The following is a 22,299-nucleotide window of genomic DNA, read 5'->3' as shown; positions in this document are numbered from 1 at the left end:
TTTTTAAACAACCATCTCTCTTGTAAGTAATTAAGTACAAGTAATTACATAATTACTTGATTATGTAGCAGCAGTAAAAATCTTACAGGAGGTTTCTCACTTAAACTCTAGCCTTATAAAAATAATTGCCACAAGTCAAATTTATTTTCTAAATGCAGTAATTCTTTCTGCATTTAATTTTTGCTCATGGGGGTGGAATCGAAGTCTATTTTTGTTTAATGACCAGAGCCAGAGAAATGTATACTTTATTAATATGTCACTATGTTCAGATACCAATTTAAACACTCAGGATGATGCTTCAGGTTACAATGTGAGAAACTCCTAGACAGGAAATGAAATAATAAGCTGAGATGGCATTCTAAAGAAAGTCTTCTGTCATAAAGTTGTAAAATCATTAGATCAGGGTGAGGACACTATTACTTAAGTCAAAAAATAGCTTATAAAAGTTCTTAGTTTTTAAAATATATCACCAATAGTAACACAGAGAAAGTGAAAAAGTATTCAGAGAGAAAGAAAGAAAGAAAGAGAAAGAGAGAGAGAGAATGGGTTTCTATAACACCCCTTGTAAGGAGCCTGAGCAATGTAACCGGTCAGGTTCCTTCCCTTTTATTTCATTCTTTCTTTCCTTTTTAAAAAGTGAGCTGGCTCATCATTGCCGTTTTTCTCAAGTTCTTAGAACTCTAATTAAAATGTGGTAATTGGTTATGTTACCTCAATTACCATGATGCATGGACATTGATGCAAAGTGACACCAATTGAATCCCTTGGGTGTTTTACCCTGGGGCCATCCCATTTATTGTGGCCTTATTATTTTCAATTATGTGGCTAGATGTGTTGTATACTTTCAAGGCCATTAAATGTGTATGGTTTCTTTGGACGCAAAGTTCTATTCTCGGGAGAGCTCTGCAGGATCAGAGCAGAAGGGAGAAAACCGTGTGTGTGAAGATAAAACCTCAAACCCTTGATTCACTAAGAATTCAAAGGTACACTTGCTTGAAACAAGGCATTTCAAAGGAACCGAGGTTATTTCTGTTTAAACACGTCTTTGAAAAGCAAGAATGATTTATACTATTAGACAACTACTGTGCCTAGTAACACAGATATCTCATAACAGACCATAACTGATAGGAAAACAGATGCAAAATATTAATTTCTTCTCTCTTTTCCAATACTTTTACTTGTTTGTTTGTTTTCAGACAAGATCTCACCAAGTAGCACAGGCCAGCCTGGAATGCACTGTATAGCTCAGGCTATACATAGTTCTCCCATCTTGGCCTTTGGGGTGCTAGTTTAATAGGCCTGCACCACCATGCCTGGCAAGACAAGTTCTGTCTGTCTGCCTGCCTGCCTGCCTGCCTGTCTGTCTCTCTTCCTCCCCCCTTAAATATTTAATTGATTTTAGTTTCTGAATTCATTACACAAATACACTGTTTTGACATCATTCCCTGCCCTTCCTCTCGCTCCTCCCACTCCTGAATTCATAACCTCTTCTGTAGACAAAAGTTGTCTTGCACTGTAGATAAAGCTTTGGGCCTCTTAGCAAGGCTATGCAAAGCTGTATTGAATGTCTTTCAGATGCATATTTTAAGAGATCTGTCCTCAGAATGAACATGAAAATAAGAGTAGTCTGAATCTTGACAGAATGAAGTGTTTCCCAGCAGGAACACTATGGGCATTGGTGGGAAGATCTGTGTATGGGGTAGCTTATTCATTCTGTGTTGTTTCATTCAAAGCCAAATATATCCTTGGTGGTCACAAACAACTCCCAAACATGCGCCTCAAAAATCTTGGTGCAAATCTGGAAATGACCAGTGGCCATAATGACACAGCATTCTGTCAGGCCATTCTGAAATGATACCTGCATCTTCTCCAGCTTTACTTTTCTGAAATGGTATCCTTGAACAGCTCAAAGCGATAGAAAAATTCTGGCTTTGTTTCTCTTCTTATGTGGCCTGCTATCTCTAAATAGGCATAACACTGGATTGGAAAACCAAGGACGGTTGGTCACAAAGATCTTCCAAGAAATAAGCAAGGATATGGCAGAAACTTTAAGTATGTAACTTTACATTTACCTGAAGAATGTTCAGGTACATTTCTATGAAGTATTTCTAAACTAAAATCCTATGATAGACAAAGAGCACACTTTTGGTTAAATGAAAGTGATTACACTATTCTAGGGAACCTTGGCTATGCTTTGTATAATAGACATTCTTTTAAAAAACTTTTTGTGACTCAGAAGATAGTTTTGATATATGTTCTGTATATACTTAAAAATAATGTCATCTTTGTTGCTATTGGATGACATGCTTACCCATTTTTGTTGTATATATAAGATTATCACCATGCTTTGATATGCAAATAGTGCACTGAATACTATAGTCAATAAAATTAGCATATCCATAATCTCAGAGTTTCTTTTGTATATGTGTGTGGTAAGAATGCCTAAAACTTACTCTCTTAATACATTTCTTGTAGGCAAGGCAATATTATTAACTGTATTTATGCTTTTATACATTACATCTCTAGATTATTCACGCTACCATAATTGAAACTTTGCGTTCTTTGCTAGACCTCTTTCTGCGTCCCGGTCTCCTGCCCCGGTAAACACCATTCTGCTCTGTTTCTATATATTTGCTTGTTTTCTCTGCTGCGACTTTAAGATTCCACACACAAATAAGACCGCCCACTATTTTTCTTGTGGTCTCCACTTATTTCATGTCATATGATGGCCTCTGGTTTTCTCTCTGTTGTTGTAAATGTCTGACTCTCCACACACACAGGACGAACATACACAGCACAACTTATTCTTTTATTCATTTACCGGGAATGATCTCAGTTTCTTGGCTATGGTGGATCATGTTGTGAAGAACATGGGTATACAGGTACCTTAATGAGGGCATGGCACATGCTCAGCACAGAGACTGCGGGGTCATACAATAACTCTAGTGTAGAACTTCTGTATCATTTCCCACAGTTGCAGCAATCGACTTCCCACGGTGGTGAGTGGGAGAACTTTTGTCTGCACCCTCTTGCCTTTTTGGTAAGAGTTGGTTGAAGTGTTTTAGATGTCAGTTAGGTCATGTGGCTTCACAATAACATCCATGTCCTTTTACCTGCATACTGATTCTCTGGTCTATCAGTTATTGAGACAGGGTGTTGAAATTTCTCTCCCATACTCTGTTTCTCTTGTCTCTTCACAGGAATAGGTTTTCTGTGTGGTATATTCGTAAGTTGTCCTAGACACTTAGGAATGTCTTCTTCTCATGATAAATTGGAACTCCTATTGAGAAGAAATGTCCTTCTTTATATCTTGTGATACTTTTTGCTATGACATTTACTTTGTTTAATATTAATATGTACACTCTACCACTATTTGGTAGGCAGTGTATGGTTGAATTTACCCAACTTAACAATTGCGTTCTTTTGAGTCGTTTTTAGTCCATTTCATATACTGGGACTATTGGTGCGGCCATGTTAAATCTTCATCTTGTCTTAAAAAACCTGATTACATCTGTTTCCTATTTTCCTTTTCTCCTTTAAAGGAGGATATAAAAAAATGAGCTTACTTTGTTCCCTTTTGTGTCCTACTCTAGCTTTTTGTTTGCTGTATCTTTAAGGTGTTACAACCACATACACACACTTGATCTTATCAGAGTCTCCCTTTAAAGGATGCTCTAGTACCTCACATAAAATAAAAACGGTACAAAGCATCATGGCATGTCTGCTTCCTGGCCTTTGTGATACTGTTGCTGTACATTTTATCCTCTGTGCTATAAATCCTACCATGCACTGCTATTATCTTGATTTAAACAGTCTATTAACACTTAAAGAGATTGAAATAATAGGGAAAGTGTTTCTCATTTACTCACAGTTATAATTCCCATGTTCTTTATTCCTTTGTATAGCTAGGTTTCTATTGGCTATAAGTTGTGTGTGGTTGATGGCCTTCCCTTAACATTTCTAGTAGTACTGTTATGCTGGCAGTGAACTTTCACTATAGATGTTTAGAAACTATATTTCTTTTCCTATCGGAATGCCATTTGCTCTGTGAAGGAAACGCTAGGTTATTTTCTTACATTGCTGCTTGACCCCCAGCTCCACCTTTCCCATCTCCTGACTTCCCTTGTTTCTGATAAAAATCTGGCAGTCACTCTTCTTGAGATGATCCTCATTCCTCCTCTCACTGCTTTGAAGATGCTGTCCCACCACTGGGTTTTATCAATTTGGTCTTGTCTGCATTAGCTAGTTTTCTTGTTGTTACCACAGAATACCCTGACACAAGCACCTTAAGGGGGAAAAGAGTTTATCCTGGCTCACAGTTTGAGAGTACAGCCCGTGAGCACAGGGAAGCCATGGCAGTAGGAGCCTGAAGTGGTTGATCCCATTGTGTTCAAAGTCAAAAAGCAGAGAGCCATGCTAGTGCTCAGCTCTTATCCCTTTTATGAAGTCCAAGACCCCAGCCTAGAGAATGGTGCCACCCACAGTGGGCAGATCCTCAGTTAACCTAATCAAGATACTTCCTCTAAGGATGCCCAGAGGCCAGGCAGTGGTGACACAAGCCTTGAATCCCAGTACATGGGAGGCAGAGACAGGAGAATCTCTGAGTCTGAGTCCAGCCTGGTCTACAAAATGGGTTCAGGAACAACTAGGACTACACAGAGAAATCCTATCTTTGCGGGGAGTGCGGAGTATGCCCAGAGGACAATCTCCCAGGTGATGTTAGATCCCATCCACTTCACAACTGAGATGAACTATCACACTATTGTGACATTTTCTAATGTGATTGAACAGAAAGAGGACATTTCTAATTTCTTAGAAGTTCCACAAATTGTTCTCTTTAATTTTTTCAGTGTGGACCTTCTGTTGAAGAACTCAGAAAATAACTTTGTTTAGCTCTAGAAATTCCTGACTGTGGAGCCCCGTGCTCCCCGGCACACTAAAGACTTCTAGCAAACTAGCCACACATTGGCTTCACCAGATTCCATGCAGAGCCTGGAACCGTCTTTGAACTGAGAAAATGGACCAAGGAGCCCGAGAAAGCCTTATTAGATAGGAAAAGAATGTTAAAATGTATCTTCTGGATGTTCTCACAAAGATATTATTACAGAAATATGATTCCTAAAGCAAAATGACTCTCAGAAGTATGATGACTTCTTTTGTAAAATGATGAAAACTTAGAATCAGCATAGGTATAGTATATAGTTATACCAATGCCTGGATAAAAAAAAATTGACTCAATAAAATCCTGTACTCACTTATTCAGAAAATATTCATCAAGAGCTTATATATGCAAAATATGTTGCAAGTCTTGAAAATACAGCAGTAGAAATCCCTATGTATAATCAGGAGATGGGGAGGGGTGGAGGCGCACGATGAACCAGCCAAAAGGCCATTGTAGACCTTTGACTGTTAGCAAAGGTCACCTTCCACATTATTGAAATACTTACGTGATCATAAAAGCAACTTCTACTCCTCACTCAACAGCAGGGCCCAGAAGCAAAGAAACACCCCCAACAGAACAACCTCTGCGTTCACCATTCACTGCATTGTTAGCCTCGGTCTACTCTCCATCTCTCCTTCCCTGAGAGCGACTTTCAGCCTGTTTTTATCACAAACATCCTTATTTGCTACCTTCATCACTCCAAATTACCTAATTAGGACAGACTTCGCTCTACAATTTATATGACATCTCTCCAGTACCTCAAGCTTCCAAGAAGCAAGTTGCCTTTACTACAGACATAGGTAAAGCAACCCAGAAGATTGGGAAATGGCTCAGCAGATAGGAGAGTGTTCTCTGTGCAAGCAAGAGGACCAGAGTTCAGATCCCCAGCACACATGTAACAGGGCAGCATGCCTAGAACCCCAGTACTATGAGGGGTAGAAACAGAAGGCTCACTGGGGCTTGCTGATTGCCAGCTTAGCTCCAGATTCTGTGAGACCCTGTATCAAGGGAATAATAAGAGAGTGACAGAGAAGGATTCATCCCTTTCTGGCCTCCCCACAGGGGCATGCTTACCTGCATACATACATGCACAAACTCTCATATATCACACATGGGAACCTGTGACCACGCGCACGCGCAAGCAAACATCCATTCCCTACATCTAAAGCCCAATCCAGCATTCCTGATCATATGATTCAAATAAATCCTGAAAGAGAATCAGTTTTGTCATTGCCAAACCAGCTGAATGCTCTAAGAATGCCATAACTTTTCCTACTGGGAACGGTGCTGAGCTAAGTCTTACCATCGTCATCACAAAGTACAGAAAGGATAACAACCTTTTTTTTTTTTTTTTTTTTTTTTTTTTTTTTTTTTTTTTTTTACCTTTACAAACATTTTCAAAGAAGAAGAGGAGGAGGAAAGAGGGAGGGAGGGAGAAGAAAAGATGTTAGACAAACAGTTTCACAATAAACAAATTATCAAGAAAAGACACTCTGCTGGATGGTGGTGGTGCACAATTTTAATCCCAGCACTCAGGAGGCAGAGGAAGGCAGATCTCTGTGAGTTCGAGGCCAGTCTGGTTTACATAGTGAGTTCCAAGACAGCCAAGACTACACAGTGAAACCCTGCCTCAAAAAATGAAAAAAAAAAAAAGAAGAAAGAAAAAACAGGAAAGAAAGAAAGAAAAGAAGGAAGGAAGGAAGGAGGGAGGGAGGGAGGGAGGGAGGGAAGGAGGGAAGGAAGGAAGGAAGGAAAGAAAGAAGGAAAGAAAGAAAGAAAGGAAGAAAGGAAGGAAGGAAGGAAGGAAGGAAGAAAGAAAGAAAGAAAGAAAGAAAGAAAGAAAGAAAGAAAGAAAGAAAGAAAGAAAGAAAGAAAGAAAGAAAGAAAGAAAAAGAAAGAGAATAGACACCCCATTATGTTGCCTCTGATTAGTAATAATAATTTGGAAGTCTTAAGAAATGTAACAACTTCAGCTAAGATCAACTGAATAGAACTGTTGAGAGAAATCGATTCCTGGACTGAGCACAGACACAAAGGCAAAACAGGCGGGTAGGTTTAATGATTCAGTGCCTTCCTGCCGAGTCCCCAACAGAAAACATACCAGAAAAGCCAATCCTAAGGCTTTGGTAAGAATAGAATTCATATGTGGAAACTATTTTCAATGACAAGAATTTTACATTTGGGTTCCCTTCTTTGCATGCTGAACTTTCCAAGTATGTAGAACTGGATATATATATATATATATATATATATATATATATATATATATTTCACTTACATAAGTCAAACGTGAAAAGTGGCCCTACAGCTAATAGACACTGACGTCAAGGTCACTTCGGCAATATACTCTTTTCAGTGACAGTTTCGTTCTCCTAAGAAGGTGAAGGCTCTCAGAGCAAATGTATATTCTATATTATAATAAACCAGCTTCTACTCTGACATATTTCTTTCTCCCAGTAACTGCGGAAACCTGCCCTCTCAGATCCAGCAAATTGTTAATGGGAATCACCACCCCCTACTATGAGCACTGTATTAAACTGTAGGAGGGAACGTGACAGTCCTCAGTAATCTGGACCAATGGGGACAGGTGTGCAGATGGCCTTAACTCCTCACTAAATGGAAAGATAAACAATAGATAGTCAAACAACGAAACCATACACAGAGCACACACACTGTTCCAGGCACTCGGGGTATTAAGCTACCTCCTAGCAAAATATCCGTGGAGCATTGTGTGCTTGGTGAATATGTCTGGTGAAAGAATAAATGAAAGAATCAATAGCCTCAGTGGTGAGGGTAACCAAAATAGACGTGGGACTTTTTAAAAGGACAATGAGATGCCCTGAAATACATGTCAGTAAAGTGAGTAACTTTCTCTTATGATGAATGGAGTTTGGGTTAGTGGATGGTTAATTCTTCCGGTTTGCAAGGAAGCTGATGTGATGAACATGCTGTGGAAACCTGGGGATGGGGGAAGTCAAAAAAGAGAGCCCATTCTGCTGGGGAATGACACTCACGGATTCTTTGCCCATCTTCCTCTGCAGCCGTGTTTGCCACTGGACGGCTTGCATGACAATGGCTTCCCACCTTCTTTCGAGGTTTACAATGATCAGCTGCATGGGCTGGTGGTCCGCATTGAGATTGCAGGTGTCCCGGTCATCCAGAAGATGCTGGCACAACCGCAAAATGGAGGCCACCCCTCTGCGACGCTGCTTGATCTCATGACAGAGGGACTGCAATGCAAAAAAAAAAAAAGACCAGTTTGCACGTGTTTGTAGGACTGACTCTCATGAGAAGCTGAGATAACCACTTCCACCATAATTTCACATTGTAGGGATATACTCAGCTCCGAACACTAGGGCGAGAAGAAGGGACCCACAGTTTCCTTGGCATTAGTAGCCTCCAATACATAGCTGATGAATGCTAGGGAATTTAGGAGCCTCTGTTTCCTATTTCTCTTTCCACTGATTTATGTTTCCAAAATGGAAGCTCTTGCCTTGACATCCAGGTATTAACAGCTTCTCACATGGGGGAAAAGATCTCTCAGGTCATATGAATTGTAGACAAACAAATTAAGGTTGTAGGTTCAAGGTCAAAGGAAACACAACAACAAATAGAAAATCCTCCCCCCAAATGTAATTATTCTTCCAAGTTTATCCCTAGACTCTTTGGAGGGAAAAAGTTCAGTATTTTATTGGCAAGAATAAATAATACTACAAAGAATTTCATATGTAAACTCTATTATCTAAAAAGCAGAGGGCAATATTTCTCTTCTAATGCTTGATTAACAAAGCAATAATATCCCTAAAACAGAAATCAAGCTACTGGTTTATTACTATACAATTTGCTGGTTGTTCTGTTTCTTTTAATAGACACCCACACCATTTAAAAAGGATATGCATGCATCAAAATAGCATTTTGCCTCTCAGAAGCATTTGTATTGCTGCGCTGACCCTAAGCTGAACGATTGAAACAAAATAGTGGGTACACATGTCTAAAAATATTATATCCTTTCTTTGCCTACGGATAGTGTGTAAGTGATATTCTAATTCAAAGCCTTCAGGAGAAATGATGATTATACCCACAAACATCACTGAATTACTAATCTCCGTCTACTGCCACAATTGGACTGTTCCAACAGTTAGCAGATTGCTTATTAATCAACAAGGGTAAACAAGACAATGCAATTTCATTTAGTGTGAGGGTTTTAATGCCTGAAAGTATTTGTGCTTAAAATGTTAATCTAGATAAGGCTTCATTAGAAGAAGTCTTAAGATGATTAAGTGCTGTTCACTGAATTGTGCATGGAGTAGGAGTAGTCGATCAGCAGGTGGACATTCCATACAGATGTTCCACTTACTGATATAATGCATGCTATATCCATTTAAATGACCCTAACTCGGTAATAGCTGGAATTCTATTATTTCCATAATGAGAGAACCTGTACCTTTAATATTTCTGAATTTTAAATGAGGCGAATGACAAATTCCCAAACCTCTATTTATGGCAAAATATGAATAGGAATTTTATTATTCACATCTTACCAGAGCAGCTGTTTCAGCTAGGTTTCCTGAACCGATCCTTATTTATTTTCCTAGGGTACATTACTATTTTCCTATATAACTCCCGATTCCACCCTGGGTCTGACAAATCCCTTTACTGATGCTATTCACCAGTTCAATGCTGAGGACAGGAAACCCCTAGACAAGCAAAGATAAACTTGGAACCTAGTAAAGCAATAATACTGTGTTCATCTCCTTCAGCAGTTCTCCCAACTACCTCCTCAACCCCCAACCTCTATTCCCCACCAGGAGACATACACACACTCTTTCTTCAACTTGTTCTCTTGATCTAAAATTGCCAAGTCATCCAAATGATGAGGTCCACCTAATGCCTATCAAATTTTAGCCCAATATTGAATATGCAAGAAAATGTTATGGTTATGACCAGATTGAAATTGGTTTAATGAGACCTATGGATGTGAATATGGATGGTTTAGGTTTATTCAAAGAAAAGGGCTAAAAAAAAATCAGGAGATGTTTTGATGGAATTGGATTCTGCAAACTTCTCTTTGGTAGAATAACAACTGCATATGTATAAGCTAACAAAAGGCCTTGAAGTTCTTAGCTGAGGGAAAAATCATAATGAGTGGCACTAAAAATGTGGGTGGAGTTAGCTCAGGCCACATTTGCAAAGTAGCTCAGATGGCTTCATTCACCTCACAAAGTCCTCAAATAGGCTACTGGGGATGTAATACATTTCCATAAAGATTTGTTAATAGACCCTGATTTTTTGAAAATGTCCAGAATGTATTGAGTATCTACGTATCCAGAGAATCTGCATCTATATCTTAATGCAAACAAGTCAAGATAAATACAGTACCTTACAAACTACAAAAAAACAAGAATGAGGATATGTATGGGTCAGGGCTCTTGCATTGCAAGAATGAAAAACTAAGTTCAAATCTATGCCATACAGTTAAAAGTCAGGCATGGCCATGTGCACCAGTAGCCCCCCAGCTGCAAGGTAGAAACAGGGAGCTCCTGAGAGCTCATTTACCAGCCAGCCTAGCTGAAGCTGCATCTGGGTTCAGAAAGAACCTGTCTCAAGGCATTAAGACAGAACAATAGAAGACGTCTGATGTCCTCTTCTGGCCTCATGTGCAAATACACAGGTGCGTATACCTTCGTGTTGATGTGCACTCACTATACATGTATACCATAGCCCCCACACAAATAAATTTCTAAAAATTTAAGTTACAAAAGCTGGTACTGTTAACATTTAGTATACGATTTTTGCATCCTCACAATTCTGAAGTTTTTACTTTAAATATCTTAAGAGTTTAATCTACATTCTAGATTAAATTTTTCTCCATATGAACTGTTCAAAGGAAACTAGAGAATTTTTATACCTAACATTGTTTCAATATTTCTTTATACCTAGAGAAAGTTGATAACATTCTCCTATATAAATGTGTTTCCCTGACAACCATCAAAATGTATTTATTTATAATCACACATACTAAATAAAATCAGTGGTTTGTTGGCAACATTCCTTAGAATCAGTATTCTACATTATTTTTTTAATAATAAGCAGAGATACACATTCTCCATATGTACTGAGAAATGTTAAATATAACTAACGGGAGCAAATGATTATTATTATCTTTTGCCTTCGATTTTAGAGAAATGTATTTTTTAAAAAAACAGAAACTATAGCTAAGTAAGTAAGGCACAGAAGAAGACAAACATCCTCCCATGACCTCCTCAAATCTGTAAACGTCCTCCACTCGCTGGGCCTGCTTTCTGTGATGGAGGGTTACACCGTGAGCAAGCCATTATTCCTTCCCTCAAGGAGCTGAGAGTCTGCTAGAGATGAGCTACATAAATACCTACAGTACTGTGTGTGTGAGAGAGAGAGAAAGAGGGAGAAAGAGACTGTGCGAAAGTAAGGGAGACGAGAGAGAGAGAGAGAGAGAGAGAGAGAGAGAGAGAGAGAGAGAGAGAGAGAGAGAGAGAGAGAGAGACTGAGACTAACTGATGTGTGTCCAAGCGAGTTGCTCCTGGGAGTCCACCCATCTTTAAGGAAATGACAGGAGGCAGGAGGTCCGATATGAGTGATGGCAGGTACAGGGTAGAGAGCCCGGAGAAATGTTAAGGTGGAACGTGAACAAGCAGCCTTGGGTGGTACGGAGTGCTTACTGTGTTGGGGGAAACTGAAGTATGAAGTAGCTGGAAAAGTGGGGGCATGGGGGTGGGCATAAAAACATTCAGAGCACTGGTTATTACAGCCAATTCGGAAGCATGTTCTAATGAAATCCTACTGGTTCTGATGCATAGTCACACCACCTTCTTGAAAAATATAAGAAGAAGAGGCAAAGAAAACAATTTTTAAAAGGAATTTCAATATGTCTAAGAAAGGGATTTTAAACACATTGTCCCAGCCCATCTTTATCAGAATCTTAGGTCACCTTCCAGTGGATCTATCCTGGTATGCTACTCTCAAGTTCCTAACTATCTCTTTTATTCATTTTTTTTTTTAAATAAAGCGTCCTCCAAGTTTTATCATGCTTCTAAAAAGGTAGATTTGTAGTAAACATGAAAATTCTAAAACAAATAATCAAACTTCAACGGTTTAGGACTGAGAAGTTACCCTTTTTCTCTTAAAACAATCAGATGCCCAACACATCGACTGCACTTGATTGGGGGTCACATCATAAGAGAGGTGTTAACAGGATAGCAGTTCTTCTCTTACATATAAACTGCCAATCTGATTTTTAATTCACCAATGGCAGTACACATGATTTTTTGAAGAAAGTGCTTGGTTCTGAATGTCTCCTGACTTGATCAATTTTTTTCATGTTTAAACCATTCATAATAGTAGGCCAAATATGATTTAAAAAAAAAAAAAACTTCTGTTTTCCTTTTATGGTGCTGGGATTTGAACCCAGAGCCTCACAAATAGTAACCAAGTAGTCTACCATTCTCCAAGACTAAAAAGACATTCTTCACTGACTTCAGACTCTTAGTAACACTGAACAGAAGACTTTCAATGTCCTGCTTTCTTTATCACTGTGTTAAACGTTTGCTTACATGAAAACATATTAAGCAAAAAAGTAACATGTACTTGTATGTACCCATTCTTGACATCAAACATGTATTATCTACCTCACAAAATGCAAATAAACATACAATAAAAGAATAAGTATGACTATTACAGGAACTATTATATTAAAAACATATGCTAAATAAAGAAAGACGAGAAATGAGAAGGAAAAAAATAGTTCCCCCAAACTAAGCAGATGTTGAACACAGAAAAGCAAATCTAACTGGAGAGACACCAAAGCGTTTTATCTCTAGTATCTCTGCCATCGTTTTTATTCAACATGTTAACTCTGTTGGGTAGGTCAATATGAACCAAGCATTGGGATGCTACATGATCTGTTCAAATGAGAAGCACTATGAGGCGGTGCTATTTAGGAAGGCGAACACTACTTCGCCTTCCATATTGATCAACTATTTAATAAAATAGAGTGTGTTACAGATTGACAAACATGAGGGAACAATCTACATATATGACACTTGGCTGCCTTTAGCCTAGTGTGAGGGAAACCACAGAATGAACTGAAAAACAGCAGCACACAGGTGTGCTCCAGCTTAAATAGCACCAAGAAAGCAGATCTCTTTTGGACCATTTCCTAAACTGCAGCCCATGTTATTATTATTTTTTTAATTTTTGGCCTCTTCCCATTTTTACTGTTTTGATTTCATGGGGTGATGATTTTATTCCTATTTTCTATATGTAGTAATGTTTCCAGGAATAAAAATTTCCTGATCAAAGAGTATTTGCATCACCCAGGAACTTAGAACTTCAAATCCTTCCCAGTCATCTGGTGTAGGCATGTAATCCCAGCTAGTCAAGAGGCTGAGGCAAGGGGATAGTAAGTTTAGAGTCAGCCTGAGATAAACAGTGAATTCCAGGCCGGCTGGGGTACAGGGTGAGGTAATATCTCAAAGAAAGAAACAAAACCAAGCTAGCTTGTAGATCCCCTGGTATCACTCACATCTGTATGAATCAGGGATTCTGGGTTGAGGCACAGAGAGTGACAGTTGACAAGGACCTACAAGTGAGCACAGCCTAACGTTTGAAAACTATTACACAGAAAGCAGATTCAACTTTACAAATTAGAGATTCTATTTGAGTAGATTATTTTTAGAAACATAGAAATACAAGTCCTAAATTCTGATTCTAATGTAAACCAACAGTATTATAGTCCCTGCTGCAGAAGCAGCTTTTAACTGCTTGATTCCAGATCATTTTCAAGGAGGTTAAGTTTGGCAAAGGCCGTGTGAATGATCTTTATTATAGCAGTAAGCACTTGATGGGTATCAGTTATGTGCCAAACACTGTACTTTCCATTACAAGATTAACATTGGCAGATGACAGGCTTCTAACAAGATGTGGTACCTCTTAAGAGCTTATAAAACGGCTGATTCCCCCAAGGGAGAGCTAGAAATACAAGGCAAAGGTTTCTGATAACACTTAATTCATCAAGATGTTGTAAGTTTAAGGAAGGCGAGGGAAGGGAGTACACTTTGTGAATGGTGAGGCCATGACTCACACGCACTGTATTATCACTCAATGCTAGCACTTGACCTAGAGAACAAGAAAGGTCATTACTAGCTGGAAGAGACGGGTTAGGATTCACTGGACTAGAATGAGGCATCTGAGGATGGGAAGGTGGAGTAGAGGAGAGGCATTATAGAAAAAAAGCTGAAAATCCCAAGTTTAACGACAGTTTTCAAAAACGTAGGAGATAGTGTAGAATATGATGATCATAGTTACTAAATTTTCCATCTACCCACCCACCTAATTAACTTCTGGAGTGCTCCCTGTGTGCCAAGCCCTTTTCTCAGTGATAAAAACAGCAGCACACAAGGTGCACACCTTTGCTTTCATAGAATTTACATTCTAATTTGTCTGTGCGTCAATACGAGCCTGGAAATAAATGTAAACACACACAAAATCATCACGTAATCAGAATTGTCCAATAAAACCAGTGATACTTTAGACTGGGCCATCAATAAAGCTTCTCTGAGAAGACATCCTACAATATGTACAGATATAAAAACAATGTAACTTAATATTCTGATTGTACATCTTGAGATAATGTTTAAATCAAGAATAATTTTCTGTCATAAAAGACTGATTTGGTGGCTGGCAAGATGGCTTAGCAGATACAAGCACCCCCATATAAGCCTGATGGTTTGGGTTAACCCAGAACCCTTGGTGAAAGTAGAGAACTCCCTCCCAAAGAGGTCCTCTGGTGTTGGCGTGTGAGCCTTGGCACGAGCCACACACACACACACACACACACACACACACACACACACCACACCACACACCACACACACATATCAAAAGCAGATATACATTCACTAATAATAAAAATAAAAAAATTAAAAGCCTGTTTTATGATTAGGTAAAGAGTGCTTAAAAATTTGGAGCTTATTATTATCGAACAACCCTGGGCCAGTGAAAGGACCAATACACTTACTTACAAATGCCAAGTGGAGCCAGCTTGTTTCTGAGGTAAGAGCTAAAAAGTCTACCAGGGCAGAGTTATTTATGCAGACCTGTAAACTTCATTCAACAGATCAGATATAGTCTCTAGTACAAAAATAATACAGTCCAATTTTAATACAGGCCTCCTAACTTTTAAATATATCCTAAAATATAAACAGAAAAGTATACAGAGAAGCCTGAATCTTAAAGAAGATTTAAGACAAATACAGAAAATGAAGACTATTAATTAAATATAATTATTGCAGTGATACAGTTCTTATATGGTTTATGAAATTGTCACATACAATGCTGATAGCATCAGCAGGAAAATGGAAGACCTGACATACAGAGGGCAATCATATACTGCACCAAGGATAATCCTGTCGATCATACATATCCGAATAAATATAAAATAAAAACAATGTCATATACTCTTCAGCTATTTTACCCATATTCACCTGAAAATAAAATAATAATCATTGGGATTGCTTATCAATTGTTCAAGCGCTATTCTGTACAGTATTTTATGGGTTATTTTCACTAATTCTATATATCAATGAATAACATTTGGTGTGTATTTCTAATATCTTCTGTGTGTGCGCGCGCGCGTGTGCACATACTACTGTATGTGTGTGTGTGAGGAAGGCACACATACCACTGTATGTGTGTGTGCGGAAGGCACACATACCACTGTATGTGTGTGTGCGGAAGGCACACATACCACTGTATGTGTGTGTGCGGAAGGCACAGATACCACTGTATGTGTGTGTGTGGAAGGCACACATACCACTGTATGTGTGCGTGTGGAAGTTGAAGGACAACGTGTAGGCATTAGTTTTTCCTTCTACAATGTCAGGTCACGGGATTGAACTGGGATCAGCAAACATGACAATAAGCACTTTTACTCACTAGGCCATCTTGCTGGTCTCTTTCTGAAATGTTGTGTGGTTGATTCATTCAGTGGTCACAAAAGTGTGGAAATTGGTAGGTGGGTAGGTAGATGATAGACAGACAGATGATGGACTGATTTACAGGTGAGGAAATGGTGACACTTGGAATTGAATAAACAGTAATCCAACTTACAAGCATCGACGGCAGGATTTTAACCCAGGGAGGTGGAATGGAAAAGTGACTCAGGAAAAACACTGACATTTAAGCAGAAAGCCAGAGAAGCGTTTTAAGATCTCCACTTTCTCATACTCCCCTGTCCCAGACTTTTAACCAGAAGTGATGACAAGCACAAAACTATTGGTCAGAGCCAACAACTTCAACCCTTTAGAAGTCCAATCTTCTATCTATTTGGAGGCCTTCAAATATAGAAAAATGTGTATGGCATACTATACTTGAATCTAGGATGGTTTTGATAATATAGATGGGAAAATACACATCATCAATAGAAAAAAAACATGTATGAAACATCTATTATACTGGACACTGTATTAAGTGTCTGTGATTTGCCAGTAAACCAAGCAGACAATGCCTTCTTATCTCTTGGACTTGATAGTCCATTTCATTGTGGAAGTACTTCCTTTTCTGAGAAAGATGTGTCTTACACAAATAATAAAGAGACTAAACAAAGATAGAAAACATCCTTTAAATAAATGATTATCAACATTCACAGAGAGTCAATAATTCTTGGAGTCCTAATAGTTCAATCCTGGCCAAATGTGTGCGCAACCATATATATTATCACATAAATGATGCAAATAAGAATTTACATCCTAGAAGTATAATTATTCAAACTAGAGAAAATTTGGAGCATTGCAAATGATGTATGATTTATATATTTTAAATAAAATAAAATAAATGATTCTGGGTATTTTAACTGATTCCAAATTTCTAAACAATGTTAGCTAACATAGAGACCCAAGCTCAATTGCAAACTCTGGGATTGAATCTATATTGAAGCTAAATATTCTATAAGCATGCAGTGGAGTGCAAAAAATAGCAATTGAAAAATGACATGATTAAATGGCACGACACGCAATCATTTGCTCTCAATTATATCAATGTATCTTCTTCACTTCTAGGAGGCAGGCAGAAATATTGTTTTTTAAATGCCTCTATTAAATTGGTCACCAATAATAAAATAGATGAGAGTCCTAATAAGCTCATTTACATAACATACATCACACACCACCAACGTCTTCTCGCCAAACAGTTCTGTGCCTAGATTTGTCTCCTGCTTGTCACAAGTCTTTGCTACATTAGCAGATTTTTAAAAGCAAAAATACTGCCTTCAGGACCACTGGTAGAAAAATGTTTATGAAACTTTTCTAGTTAACCCTTGGCAGGCTCCTTATTGCTAATTATGGAAAAGGTATTGATATAATATCTTGGCTGTCACATTCAATTATGGTGACGGTAGAAGTAGAATCTCGGTGTGACATTTTGGAAATATCATCTAATTGCAAGTCAGAAACAGAGAATGACAGTTTTAAGTAGATTATAACTCCTTTCCAAATAGCGAAGTGGTTTGTTTAATATAAAAGCTAGATTTTAAAAATAGTACTAAAGCCCCCTGCATTAGTTCACCAAGCACATCTCTACCAGCTCCTTGGAGAGGAGCTGGGTGCTGTGCCAAGAGTGTTGAAATTATACGTGGTAATTTAAGTCTAGATTCAGACACCGAGAAACATCTTAGAACTGTATAAAATAAAAATATTTCCAATAACTACTTTTATTTTTAAGACAACTCATCTCCCCTCTGTTCTTTCGCCTGTCCAATAGAAAAGCCAGTGGCTGCCTTATTTCCAGTGCCTGACTTTTCAACCTAGAAATGATCTCAAATGACCTCACTATCTAGCATGCTTACTAAACAATCTAAATCACTCAGCATCCCCAAGAGTGCTGTTACTGCTATAACTTCATGAAGACCCATGGATGGATGGTGTTACTAAGTTTTAAACAAATATGCACAATTATGTTTAATAAATTATGCCTTCATTTGTTCTAAAATGTACTAATTTTAGTTTGAAGGGACTGTTTCTATTCCTGTTTCAGTTGTAGATAAAATATTATAAGCATTCCAGAAATGCTGACCCTCACCATGTTATCCCATGAAGCTGCTCTTCTGTCTCTGTGGCCTTCTTTAATTTCTTTGTTACTTTCTCTATTCTAGGTTAAGCACTTTTTAAATACGTTTGTTTTCAGAATAAAATTCAGTAGTTGTGTATTTAGTTCATATTCACATGTAATTAGTAATATGTTATAAACCTCCTTTTCTAAATTAAAAACACTATTAAAATTCTAGACATACAAAACAATATGAAGATTAAGTTACTCTACAGGAAACTGTAATAGCTTACAGATTGCCTGTATCATTACTAAAATGCCAGTATCTATTACAGAGTCTCCCTGGAATAAAGAATGCACTTTTGGCAATAATCTTTTAAAAACATGTCCATTATTGTTAAGATGCTAAACTATTCTGCAATTACAGAAAGGAAACTTTTAGCAATCAGGAGGTAGAGTGTGGGGCGATGAAACTTCGCCATTAGAACGCCCCACACAGTCCCTTAAACTCCCACAGTCACTCTACCATCAACGGAGAGGGAGTAATTATAATAGATTTTTACATAATTGTATTTTAAAACCTATTTACAATGCCCACTGAGGTTTTCTGTCTTATTGATTCCACGGCAAACATTTAAAGCAATGCTGGCTGGATGGAGGTGATTTTCTTCTCTCGTTTTCTGTTGGTCCCAGCTACCTGAAATCATCTCTTCTTTTTAGCAGCTCTTTGGATCAAAGGATACCCAAGGCAGTCTGGAGGGAAGGGAAAGAAGGACTGTGCTGTGACAAGTTACAGTACAGTATTCCCACCTAGCGAATTCCATCTAAAGAAAGACATCGTGTCAAGGAGAAAGGTGGTGAACACATGAGTCGGATGAGTTAAGAGAAGTTTCTAGAGAGAACATCCGCTGGCCACCGGACTCATGAGACCATATTGACTTTTGTATCTTGCTTGGCACTGAGCCATAGTTCTTTCCTTACTCTTCCATCCATGTGGTAGCTGACCACTCTCTACCCCCTTCTTGAATCAAGCCCTATTATTCCAGACTTAACTGTGGCTTCTTATGAAGAGACGCCTGGACTCACCAGACTTCCTGTCACTTGAAGTACAACATCCAGGGACTATTATCTTAGGGACACAGCCCTATTAGTCCAGAGGCTACAGATGGAAAATGAAAGGATTCAAGAACTCTAATGGTAAAACAAGAAAAAAGGAAGAGGTAAGCAAGGGGGAAACATCTCTAAAAAAGAGGCAAGAGATGCTGGGGAGAAAAATTCCACAATGGAAAAGTTTCTTCTTTTCTCATTTAGTCCTCCTTGACCAGAAGATGTAGAGGTATAGCCAGCATTAGTAAACTCTTGATTCTCCACTTTATTCTTAGCACATCTAAAGTAAACAGAACATTTTCCATGTGAGTTTGAACCAATTCTAATTTGTTTCTTAGCTTTTTGCTTTGCATCTGAGGTGGAAATCCAGTTTATTTATTTTTTTTAATTTTTAATATTTTAAATCAGTTTTCGGTATTCTCAGATACTCAGTAACACTAACTGCTGATCATTTGGAAATTTGGAAACTGAGATCATTTGGAAATTCAATGCATAAGTGGCCACCAAGCCATGCTTCCATTATTATATAAGACAGCAGAGAGATGCTAAGTTTTAGTTAACTTGTAAATTGCTATGATGATTTCTCAATTCAAAACAACATCCCGGAACCTAAAACAGCTAAAACAAAGTGGAGTCCAGAAACCAGAAGTCCAGAAACCTCTGCTGAATAAAGCTAAGGTTTCTTCTAAAGAAAACTACTTTCTTCTCTTCTGGGAAGAGGTACCACGTATCTTTCTGTGTGCTCCTCCAAGGAAAACTGAACACACAGGGACTCTCCTCCAGGTGGGCACGAGGCGTTATTCCATTTGACATTTTGGCAGCAAGACAGAGCATAAGTTGTCTAGCTACAAAGGGTTTGGTTTAACATCTGAGCAGCCACTTGGAATGAGGAAGAAACCATGTCTGCAATAGGCTCCTAGTTCAACAAAAACCAGCTTTGTCACCTTAAATAAATCACAAAATATGCCTACTCAAAAGTCTTCCTCTGAAAAGTAACTATCCTTTAGCTTCTAACATCTTCTGGCTACAGATACTATATAACCCTACACTCTGGAAAAATATACTATGGTGGCCTAAAATGGCTTTGAAAATGTTATAAAATAAACTTTGAATAGCTATCAATAAATTACAAGGTAGTTGTCATCTTTCATGATGAGTCATAGCGGTGTTGTAGTATTAATTTATTATTATGCCCTTGTTATTTTCAGTGCTGCTGGCTATAATTATACAGAGCTGCTTTATCTGGATAAGTATTCTACACTGGTCAGTTTTATGTCAACTTGACACAAGCCAGAGTCCTTTAGAAGAGGGATGCTCAGTTGAGAAAATACCTCCACTAGACGGACCCGTGGGCAATGATTGATGTGATAGAGCCCGGGCCCACTCTAAGCTGTGCCAGCTCTGGCCTGGTGGTTCTGAGTGCTGTAAGAGTGCAGGCTGAACAGGCCGAGCAAGCTTGGAGGAGCAAGCCAGCAAGCAGTGCTCCTCCACGGCTTCTGCATCAGCTCCTGCCTCTAGATTTCTCTGCCCTGCTTGAGTTCCTGCCTCGATTTTCCTCAGCAATGGACTGTTACCTGAAGTATAAGGTGAAATAAACCTTTTTTTTTCTCCTACCTCAGCCACTTTTCTGTTGCTGCAATAAAACACCATGACCAAGGCAAACTATAAAAGAAAGCATTGGCTTACGGTTTCAGGTGGTGAGAGTCCATGGCCAGCATGGCTGGGAGCATGGAAGCAGATAGGCAGGGGTGGAGCATCCTGTAGTGAGAGCTCACCTCTTGATCCACAAGCATCAAGTCCATAGAGCTAACTGGGAGTGGCTGGGCTTTTAAAACCTCAAAGTCCATTCTCAGTGGCACACCTTCTCTGGCAAGGCCACACCTTCTCTGGCAAGGCCACACCTTCTCTGGCAAGGCCACACCTTCTCTGGCAAGGCCACGCCTCCTGAGAGTTTTCAAATGGTTCTACCAACTGGGGGACACATGTCCAAGCATATGAGCTTATGAAGAGCATTCTCACTCAGACAACCACATTTGACTCCTTGTCCCCCAGAAGCTCATGGCCATATAATAATGCAAAATGCATTTAGTACAACTACAAAAGTCCCCACAGGCTTTCACAGTCTCAACACAGTTTCAGAATCCAAAGTCTCTTCTAAGAATCTCTCTAAGGAAATCTCTGAACTGTAACCCCCTCTACAAAAAAAAAAAAAAAAAAAAGCAAATTACACACTTCCAAACTACAATGGCACAGACCATATAGTATCATTCCAAACAGCTGAAAAGGGGCACAGCGAGGAAAAGCTGGGCCAAAACCAAACCAAAACGCAGCAGGGCAAGCTCTAAATCCTATAGTTCCAAGGCTGGTGTCAAAGCGTTTAGATGGCTCTGCCCTTGCAGCTTTGCTGACGGAAACACGCATCTCTGCCTTGGATGCTTTTACTCCGCCTGTACCTATGCTGGGCAGATTTCTCCTAGTTCTTGGATCTCCAACGTCTCATTTCCACAGCTTCAACAATAAGTCTCTCCAGGCCCCCATACAGGGACTCCCTTGCCACACACCTGGCCCCAAGAGGAAGATTCTACAACCCCTTTACACGTGTGTACAACCCCTTCACACGTGTGTCATTCAGGACTCTAAAGCCAGAACCTCAGGGCTGGTGCTTCCAAGTCGGGCTGTCTGCTTGGAGTACAACCTGGCCTCTCCTTGAGTTACATTTGCACCAACTTTCCTTTGTTACACAAGCTTTCCTTTTGACAGGTTGTAAGCTCAGCCAGGTAGGGTCTCACCCTGAGGGCACCACTTCCTTCACCCCATTTAGAATCAGGTTTCTCCTCATCTCATCAGCATAAGCCTTGGAACCAACCCACGGACGGGCTCCTTTTCTCCTCCAACTACACAGTCTGTACTTCTTTCTTCCTCACTTGTTCTTTTTCATTATAGCTCTGCATAAAAGTGATTACTAATAATAACAGAATCAATATTAGGCTGCCCTGAACTCTTCTCTATCAATGAAATCAGTAAAAAACAAACAAACAAACAAACAAAAAATTCCATTTAACCTCAGGTAGGTTTTTCAGACATAACAGAAAGCAGCCAGAATCTTTGCTAAAAAATCACAAGAACGGTCTCTAACACAGTTGTTAATATTGTCCCCCTCTGAAACTTCTTAC

The 22,299-nt window shown here is 39.0% G+C and overlaps 1 protein-coding gene across 2 annotated transcripts in view; it reads right to left on the bottom strand.

Moving 5' to 3' along the window:
• Positions 1 to 22,299, bottom strand: part of Akap6 (A-kinase anchoring protein 6) — a 436,041-nt gene that overhangs the window by 35,244 nt on the left and 378,498 nt on the right. For both annotated transcript variants that reach the window (XM_028869697.2, XM_028869698.2), the window contains exon 12: positions 7,957 to 8,172. In XM_028869697.2, the coding sequence (XP_028725530.1) occupies positions 7,957 to 8,172 (216 nt within the window). The remainder of the gene's footprint in view (positions 1 to 7,956; positions 8,173 to 22,299) is intronic.

The sequence above is a fragment of the Peromyscus leucopus genome, chromosome 14 (assembly GCF_004664715.2).
Source record: "Peromyscus leucopus breed LL Stock chromosome 14, UCI_PerLeu_2.1, whole genome shotgun sequence".
In the NCBI taxonomy this organism is placed as follows: Eukaryota; Metazoa; Chordata; class Mammalia; order Rodentia; family Cricetidae; genus Peromyscus; species Peromyscus leucopus.
The sequence above is the reverse complement of the archived record's forward strand: the minus strand, read 5'-3'. Positions and strand labels throughout refer to the sequence as shown.